We start from the raw sequence: 9,393 nt of genomic DNA, 5'->3' as shown, positions 1-9,393 counted from the left end.
GGCCGCGGGGGTGCGGCCTGGGCTGCCTGTTCACTCCAGTCGGGAGCTTCTTTGCTGCACAGTCGCCGCCTACTGGTTTTGCCCAGTTTCTAGGAGTCACCTCCCGGCTGAGGGTAACCCCAAAGCATTTAACGAAATAGAACCCTGAAATGATTTTAAGGCATCAAACGTGCCTGGTTTTAGAAGGGTCACTCTGCCTCGTTCTGGAGGGTGCCTGGAGTGCTGCCAAAGTCTAGGCACAAGATGGTGAACTAAAACAGTAGCTGTTATGATGGAAGGAAGGGATGGCATCTGAAGGTCTAGTTTGATGTCCATTTGGAAAATTCTTAGTGATGTGGGGGGTTTGAGGGAAAGGGAGACAGAGAGAATGAATCCCAGGCTTCTGGCTGAGGTGAAGAGAGATGGTGGCCACATGAAAAGGTGAAGTTTAGGCAAAAAGAGTTCAGTTTGGAGCATGGTAGGGGTACCTGAGGTCAATCGGACATATAGGCCCGCAGTTCAGCAGAATGGTCTGTGCTGGGGATACAGATTTTATTGTTGTGGAATCTGTGGGCGTGGATGAGATCTCTCAGAGAGGGCAAGGAAAGAACCAAGGGCTGGACCTCGGTGTAAACCAGTACTTAAGAAGCCAGGGTGGCCTGGTGACTGAGTGTGGACCCATGCACCAGGAAGTCACCGGTTCAATTCCCGGTCAGGGCACTTGCCCGGGTTTCAGGCTCCATGGCAGGGGTGGGAGCGGGTGGGGGGGTGAGGGGTGCAGATGTTTCTATCTTTCCCTCTCCCTTCCTCTCTAAAAATTAAAAAGAAACAAACATATTTTTTAAAAGTCTTTTTTTTTTTTAAAGAGAGAGACTTCTGGGAAAAGGCTGAGAAGGGGTGGCCAGAGAAGTAAAGGAGCCAGGAGAGAGAGCAGGGGCACAGAAGCCAAGAGAGTGGCGTGTCAAGGACTGAGTGAAGAGCACTGTCAGATGTTGCAGAGAGGTGAAGCAAGACAAGGATGGAGAAGTAAGTGCCAACTGTACTTGGTAACTAGTGACCTTTGGGGCAGTTGCACCAGAACAAGAGCCAGATCAAGGTGGTTTGAAGAATGAGTGGGAGGAAAGGAAGTGGGGGCAGAAGCCTGGGACTATTTTTTGAAATTTGGTTGTAAGAAAACAAGTAGGGAGTCTCTTAAAGAGAACCACACAGTAAAGAGAGGGACTTTTAAGGGAGACCTTAGAACAGCGGTTCTCAACCTGTGGGTCGCGACCCCTTTGGCGGTTGAATGACCCTTTCACAGGGGTCGCCTAAGACCATCCTGCATATCAGATATTTACATTACGATTCATAACAGTAGCAACATTACAGTTATGAAGTAGCAACGAAAATAATTTTATGGTTGGGTCACAACATGAGGAACTGTATTTAAAGGGCCAGAAGGTTGAGAACCACTGCCGTAGAAGAAGGGAAGCCCTGGCTGGTAGAGCCCAGTTGGTTGGGCATTGTCCCATGCACCAAAAGGTTGCTCCTTGAATTCCCTGTCAGGGCACATGCCTGGCTTCTGGGCTTGATCCCCAGTAGGGGGCGTGCAGGAGGAAGCCGATGGATGCTCTCACATTGATATTTCTCTCTTCTCCCATCCTCTCTCTCTAAAAATCAATAAAAATATTTTGAAATAAAAACGCAAAAACAAAAGAAAAACAAGAAGGGAAGAAATAATTGAGCCGAAACCGGTTTGGCTCAGTGGATAGAGCGTCGGCCTGCGGACTGAAGGGTCCCGGGTTCGATTCCGGTCAAGGGCATGTACCTGGGTTGCGGGCACATCCCCAGTAGGAGATGTGCAGGAGGCAGCTGATCGATGTTTCTCTCTCATCGATGTTTCTAACTCTCTATCTCTCTCCCTTCCTCTCTGTAAAAAATCAATAAAATATATTTAAAAAAAAAAGAAAGAAAGAAATAATTGAGACAGAAGTTAACAAAGATGCAAATTGCCCAAGTCTGCATCACTTTTAGTTATCCTATTCTATATAATAAAAGCCTAATATGCTAAATGTCCAACTGTTCGTTCAACCAGTCACTATGACGTGCACTGACCACCAGGGGGCAGATGCTCTGACCGGTAGGTTAGCTTGCTGCTGGGGTCTGGCCAATCGGGACTGGGCAAGAGGGGCTGGACATGCCCTGGAGCCCTCCCGTGTTCCCTCCTGGGCCAGCCAATCTCTCACTGTCCCTCCCCGGCTGGCCCCCCTCCTCCCATTGTCCCTATTGGGACTGGGTGAGACACGCCCTGGTCCCTCCCTAGTGGGGTCCCTCAGCCTGGCCTGTGCCCTCTCACAATCCAGGACCCCTCGGGGGATGTTGGAGAGCCATTCGCCCGATCCCCGCAGGCCAGGCTGAGGGACCCCACTGGTGCACAAATCTGTGCACTGGGCCTCTAGTTTTATATATTAAGCTCTGAGTGTCTCAAGAATGAAAGATCTAGAAGGAACTTGCTTTAACCTAGAGAAGGGAGATTTATCACTTGTCAGAAGGGAGAGAGAAAGGAACGGATCTGTGCAGATATATGTAAGTAAGAAGGTGTGTGTATGAGGGGGGGATGAAGAAGTTCATGTTCAATAACCTTAATTTTCCCCCTTTTAAAAAAAACGTTTTTATTGATTTTTTAGAGAGAGAGGAGAGATAGAAACATCAAAGAGAAACATCAGCATAAATTGGCTGCCTTTTGCACACCCCCTACTGGGGATCTAGCCTGCAACCCGGGCATGTGCCCTGACCAGGAATCAAATCGTGACCTCCTGGTTCATGGGTGGATACTCAACCACTGAGCCACGCCGGCCAAGCTAAAATTTCCCTTTAAGGCAGACAGAGTTGTTGCTTATGAGAGGAAGGTGAGAAGGGGTCTTGAGGAGTAAGGGTTTAGACTAGTTGCCCTGTGGGTAGGAGAGGAAACTGTATAAGGATACACGGAAGGTTAAGCAGCATGGAATGTCCAGTTAGGTTTGCAGGCTGTTTATTTTTAGCTGCCCCAGTGTTCTGATTGTGCAATTGTCTCCATTCATCTCAGCAGCTTTGAGACATGAGTAGAGAAGACAGGTAGGGGTATGCTCTAAAATGGGGGTAAGGAGGGTGATTGTGGTAGATGGTCATGGGACAAAGAACTGAGCTGTTTGCAAAGGCAGGATAGAGACACACTGGAAAGGAACAGAATTGATGCTGGGACTGAGGAGATGGTCTGGGGTGGAAATGAGAACAGGGTATAATTTTTTTTGTTAAAAATTACCAACAACTGCCCTAACCAGTTTGGCTCAGTGGATAGAGCGTCGGCCTGTGGACTGAAGGGTCCCAGGTTCGATTCCGATCAAGGGCATGTACCTTGGTTGCGGGCACATCCCCAGTGGGAGATGTGCAGGGGGCAGCTGATAGATGTTTCTCTCTCATCGATGTTTCTAACTCTCTATCCCTCTCCCTTCCTCTCTGTAAAAAATCAATAAAATATATTTTTTTAAAAAATTACCAACAACTACCTGGCCGGTGTGGCTCAGTTGGTTGAGCATCGTCCCCTAGTCCCCTATACCAGGAGATTGTTGGTTCAATTCCTGGTCAGAGCAAATGTCCTGGTGTGGGCTCGATCTCCAGTATGGGGCTGTAGGAGGCAGCTGATCAGTGATGTTTCTCTCTCATCGATGTTTCTATCTCTTTCCCTCTCCCTTTCCCTTCCTCTCTCTCAAGTAAAACAAACAAACAAACAAAAACAAAAAAAAACAACAAAAAAAACATTAAAAAAATTACCAACAACCTAGAAAGATGCACACCAATAGTGGAATGGTTGAATAAATTATAGGATAAATAGCGCCGGCCAGTTGCTCAGTGGTTAGAGCACCAGCCCTAGCACCAAAGGGTCACAGGTTTGACTCTCAGACAAGGGCACATACCTGAGTTGCAGGTTCAATCCCCAGCCCTGGTCAGGGCATGTGTTGGAGGCAACCAATTGATGTGTCTTTCACATCTATGTTTTTCTCTCACTCTCCCCCCCCCTTCCACTTCCTCTAAAAACAAATGAAAAAAAATCCTCAGGTGAGGATTGACAACAACAAAAAATTATAGGGTAAATATATGAAATTATCTATACTAATAATAGAGGAATATGCAAATTGTCCAGGACACCGTCACAGTAACAGTAACGACCAAACAGCAGGCTGCTTGGGGCAACAAGGCCTGCAGGGGTGTTAGTGAGGGACGACCAAACAACTGAACAGCATGCTGCATGGGGCGACCAGGCCGCAGGGGGGTTAGTGAGGGACAACCAGATGACTGAACAGCAGGCTGTGTGGGGCGACCAGGCCAGTGGGGGGCAGTTGGGGGCGACCAGGCCAGCAGGGGAGGGCAGTTGGGGGCAATCAGGCTGGCAGGGGAGGGCAGTTGGGGGTGATCGGGCTGGTAGGGGAGCAGTTAGGCATCAGTCAGGCTGGCAGGGGGAGGTTAGTTAGGGGCAAGCAGGCAGGCAAGTGGTTAGGAGCCAGCAGTCCCAGATTGTGAGAGGGATGTCCGATGCTGGTCGATACTGGTAGAGCGTCTGCCCCAGGTGATCAGTGTGCATCATAGCTACTGGTTGAACAATCGAATGGTTGAATGTTCACCCATATTTATATATATATATATATATATTAAGGTAAATCTATGTATATTGGCATGAAACAATTCCCAGGATATATTGTCAAGTGGGGGAAAAACACTCTGTGTGTAAATATATAGAAAAACATCTGGAAGGATATATACCACACTATCAAATGCCATAATATGCAAGGAAAGGAGAGACAGGGGAGGGAAAAGATTTACACCACCATACAGCCATCATTGAATTTATTTTATTTTAAAGGTATCTATGTACATCAAATAAATACACACTGGGGTTTGTGCATTTTGGTTTGTCTTCCACACTGGCATGCAACATTTGGCAGATGTGAGTGGGCAGGCCAGGGGCCCCTTGTGGTAACCCTGGCTCTCTGAAAGGGATGCAGTGAGTGTAGGGGGGAGAAGGAAGATGTAGAGTGAACCTTCTGGTGAAGGCTTTGTGTGTGTGTTGTTTCTGATCAACGTAAGTGAATTATATTTCTCTTACATCTTGCAAAAGAGAAGCCTGCTTCCTCTGTCACCTCCCTCTGCATCTGCCCTACACCTTCACATTTTCTTATGTGTTTTAAAAGAATCATTTGGTGGCAAGATTATATAAAACCCACTGGATTCTTAAATGCCCTCCCGGCAAATATTAGCACAAGTCACAGGTACACAGGTATCTTCTTCCTCCCCAATTGGGTCTCGCAGAGAGGATGGCTCATCCACCCACCTTTTCCCTCTTTGCTATGAGTTGCAAGCTTAGGACAGGGGTTTGAACTCCATTCCTCAGAGCAGTGGTTTTCAAAGTACTCTACAGAACTCCCAACGTTTCTTAGGACTGTTCAAGGACTCCTCAATGAGTGAAGCACTTACTACCAAACAAAGAAAATGCAAACTGCCCAGGTCTGTATCACTTTTAGTCATTTTTTATAGCAGGGTTCTATATAAGATTTCTTATGAAAAATGTTTGAATATCACAGCTTTGGATTTATTCCACTTCCCTCTGGCATTTCTCCCCTCCCCGCTGCATTTCTCCTTCATTGCTAAAAGGGAGAAAGGTCTTTCCTTGAAGGAGCCCTGGGCTAACACAGCCTGTACTTACTGACTTGCACTCACAGTGAGCTTTCTTTCCTGACTTAGAAGCTAGGGGATGGTTGCCCTGCTGCTGGCGGATCCTGTTCTTCCATCCTCGATAAGACTGGATATCTGGGCATCAGACTTCCTTAATTTGGACTGGCTTGTGACCTCCATTCTCCATCCCTGCAGTTACCTGGGAAACCACCTTAGCACCATGTAGAAGGAAAAGACGTCTGAAACCAAAACAATAGTCCTATCAATTACATGGGGGTTGAGGGGCTTGGGAGAAGACACCCAGTTCCAGCCCTGGGGTTCCTCCACCTCTGGAAAATCTGCCCCTTTCTTTAAAGTGCACTTACCAGATGGGGATATTATAGAAGGAACTCTTTGTTAAAAAAAAAAAAGTTTGTATATTGGGGAAAAGGCAGGCTCCAGCTTGAAAGAAAGGCATCGCAAGATAGACATTTTGCCAATGAACTGGAAACCCCCAAACCAAAAGCTGGAGATGGGAAGAAATGCATCCCAATATGGGGCAGAGAAAGGAACCCAGCTCATCACCATGGCAAAAATACTTAGGAATTTCCCAGCCTGCTCACCCTCAACCCAAAGAAGCACTCATTTGACTATGCTTGCCTGTAAATATCATCGTGGACAGATGACCAACTATTTGACTGTCAGGAGCATCTGCCTCCTCAACCTTTCAAAATATTTCAAAGCACTGTAGGTTCTGGTCAGGAACTCTGGGATCCAGAATATCAAAAGTTTTGAGGAAAAAGGGAAGCGGTCCCTTGAGCAATCTCTGTTCTTAGTCATCCAGGAGAGAACAGGAAGAGGGAGGCAAAAGGCAGACCTCAAAGGGCAGAGGTGCGTACCTGGAATCCCTCGATTCGGGTGAAGGGTGTATGAAGAAAATTCTGCATATAATTTAGTAGTCCTCCCACCTTAACCCCCACTCCCCCCCGTGCTATATGTGAAAGAGGAGGGAGGAAGAAGAGTCTATTTCTGTATCTTTTTATGATGTTAAGACATTCTTCTGCTTAAGGCTGTGTGTGTGTGTGTGTGTGTGTGTGTGTGTGTGTGTGTGTGAAGGGTCGCAGCCCTCTGGCTCCCGTTTTACCTTGTATCATCTCCATGACTAACACCACACAGTGTGAGAAAGAAGAGGCATTTGCCCTCCTCCCTATTCCCCCAAATGAGGAGGGTATACTATGTTTAGAAATTGCTAAATACATCATTAAATACTTAGAGAGTAAGACAGAAGAGAGACACAGTAGCAGCCTTTGATATATAGATACAGAGTACAAAGAGATACAGAGTAAGAGAAGACATCAAACATAGTATAGTCGAACAACAAGGGCTGGGGAGGGAGTTAGCATCAGAGACCACAGGTTTGCAGCATGCTGAGAGAAGAGGCCTCAGTCCCTCTTAGAAACTGGGGAGAAAGAGAAAGAGGTTGTGAGCAACCACCTGCGGCCCAGCCACTGAATAAGGACAGGGTGACATCTGTACAGACTTTGGTTTACAGTTCTGTCCCTTTAATACCAACAACCGGACACTATCCTCCCAACCCCTCCTCCTCCACCCCCGATTTTCCTAACTCCTCCTTCCCCATTCCTACTTCTTTGCTTCTCATGCCTTTCTGCCTACATGTGCCGGGCCTACTGCCTTGGAAAACCCCTGGAGAGGGCTCGGTTTGGATGCAGCCCAGTAGGAGACTGGCTGTGTTCTCTCATTTCTAGTCTCCAAGGACCCAAAGTGGACCAGAAAACAGGACCACAGTACCCAGTTCTGGGCCCTCAAGCAATCGTGGCCATGAGCTTGGTGACACACAAGAACCAGGAAGGTGCCTGTGCTGCTACAGGAGGGGACCTGGGGCCTGAGGTGGAGAAGGGAGCGGGGCTTGGAGGTGGGGACACAGCTGTTTTCCACCTCCACTGAGCAAGATGAGAGAGGAGTGCTAACACTCCTCTAACAAAAAATTAGACTCTTGGGCTATTTCCTAGAACTCATTGGTAACATACAGATATAAGGAGAATAGGACACAGGTGCAGGAATAAATCAAACATCTCCTTTACTGGAGATGTCTTAGAAAATACCTGTCCACCCAAAATTATTTTAAGGTGGAGGCAGAGGGAGGGTTGAGATGATCTCCCAAGGTCCTCTAGGTATCTACCCCAGTTCCTTGACCTGTGTGTGGCTCTGAATCCACCCCCCTCACTTCTTTTGACATGTGTCAGTGACCCCTAGTGGCAGAAAGGCAGTCCCCTGGTTACTCCTCTGGCCAAAAGGAAAGTATAGTAGTAAGGGGGAAGGGCGATGAGGACTTGGAGCAGCACAGATGAGGCTTGACATGTGTCAGTGACCCCTAGTGGCAGAAAGGCAGGACCCTGGTTACTCCTCTGGCCAAAAGGCAAGTATAGTAGTAAGGGGGAAGGGAGATGAGTGTTCGGAGGACTTGGAGCAGCACAGATGTGGCCCCTACAAGGGAAAGGCAGGAGTTGGGGACAACTATGTAGTAAAAGTTTCGAGATTATTAAGAAAGTGGAAGAAACAAGAGGTGAGGGCAAGAAAGCAGGCAACCTGAGGCTGAGCTACCTGAAAGTGCAGGTACGCAGCAGTCTGTGTGGGAGATTAGCTGGCTGCTGTCTCCTGGTGGAGAGGGAAGATCTTGGCCTGGTCTTCAGCCTCATAGCCGCATGGCAGGTCACTCCTGGAAGAAGAGACCCAGCATACTCAGCACTGTCAGCTCCGTATATGAAAGCGTTCCTGCCACCGTGCTCTCACAGCATTCCTGTGAGGCAGTGCAGGGCGGGACTATTCTGGTTTTACAGGGATACAGGGAAAGGCAAGGCCAGAGAGATGGGACTGACTTGCTCAGGTCACAACATTCCCAGAGGTAAGAGAGAAACCAGGGCATCAAGTGTCCGTGGCATTTTCCACCAACCCCCACCATCGGGATGGGGAGAAGCCCCCGATGGGATTGGAGGAGGGGGCAGTATTCTGCACCGAGGCAGGGGAGGGACTGGATCTCCTGGACAACACAGTGATGACAATGATTCTCATTTCCTCCTCCTTCCCCAGAAGGCTCCAGGGAACTTCTAACTAGGGCATGAGGGGTATTTAATCATTTCTTCTGGTCCCACCCAGAGAACCCAAGAGCAGTGGGGACGGGTGTACCTGTTGTCGTTGATATCTGTGGCATTTCCTGAAGAGATCATCATTGAGAACACAGGATTAGAAGAAGAAAAAGGAGATTGGGCATTAGAAACAGTCTCCCCAACCCTCTCTCATCCTAACTCCTTAGCGAGAAAGGTAACACTCTTTGGAGCCTAGCTGCCATCGGGGCCTGTGGCGCTATATCTACAGCTGCCCCTGCTGCATCATTATGCTGAGAAGAAGCCTCCTGGGTCCCTCCTGCAGGAGAGGAGAAGGGGAAAGGAAGGTCAGGGCGGGGACAGATACTGTAATGGGAGGAATCGACTTATAAGAATCCAAGTCCCTGAAGGGATGGGCAGTGTGCCAACTGTAGGTACAGGGTCACTTACACTTTTCAACTTGCCCTGGGGACCCTAAAGGCTGGTGACCCATCTTTCTCACTCACCGTTGTCCATGCTGGCCTTCTGGTAGGAAGCCAAGGTGCCTCCAGAAGACATGGCCCCATTGCTGGCACAGGAGTTCGCAAAACTGAATGGAGCAGAGCAGAGAGATGCAGCCTCTGGCACA

General features: G+C 48.2%; 2 protein-coding genes across 2 annotated transcripts in view; both read right to left on the bottom strand.

Annotated features, from left to right (window-relative positions):
* PIP4K2C (phosphatidylinositol-5-phosphate 4-kinase, type II, gamma) overlaps window positions 1-6,803 on the bottom strand; it is an 18,881-nt gene extending 12,078 nt beyond the window's left edge. The window contains exon 1 of the mRNA XM_014550054.1: window positions 6,788-6,803. Within this exon, the coding sequence (XP_014405540.1) occupies window positions 6,788-6,803 (16 nt within the window). The remainder of the gene's footprint in view (window positions 1-6,787) is intronic.
* The window catches only part of KIF5A (kinesin family member 5A), a 30,503-nt gene continuing 25,938 nt past the window's right edge, over window positions 4,829-9,393 (bottom strand). Inside the window, exons 26-29 of the mRNA XM_005879030.2 lie at window positions 9,272-9,354; window positions 8,848-8,875; window positions 8,266-8,380; window positions 4,829-7,102 (exon numbers count right to left, since the gene is read on the bottom strand). Coding sequence (XP_005879092.1) covers window positions 8,302-8,380; window positions 8,848-8,875; window positions 9,272-9,354 — 190 coding nt within the window. The 3' untranslated portion in view covers window positions 4,829-7,102; window positions 8,266-8,301. The remainder of the gene's footprint in view (window positions 7,103-8,265; window positions 8,381-8,847; window positions 8,876-9,271; window positions 9,355-9,393) is intronic.

The sequence above is a fragment of the Myotis brandtii genome, unplaced genomic scaffold (genome assembly GCF_000412655.1).
Source record: "Myotis brandtii unplaced genomic scaffold, ASM41265v1 scaffold581, whole genome shotgun sequence".
Taxonomy (NCBI): Eukaryota; Metazoa; Chordata; class Mammalia; order Chiroptera; family Vespertilionidae; genus Myotis; species Myotis brandtii.
This window is presented reverse-complemented; position numbering and strand designations above follow the sequence as displayed.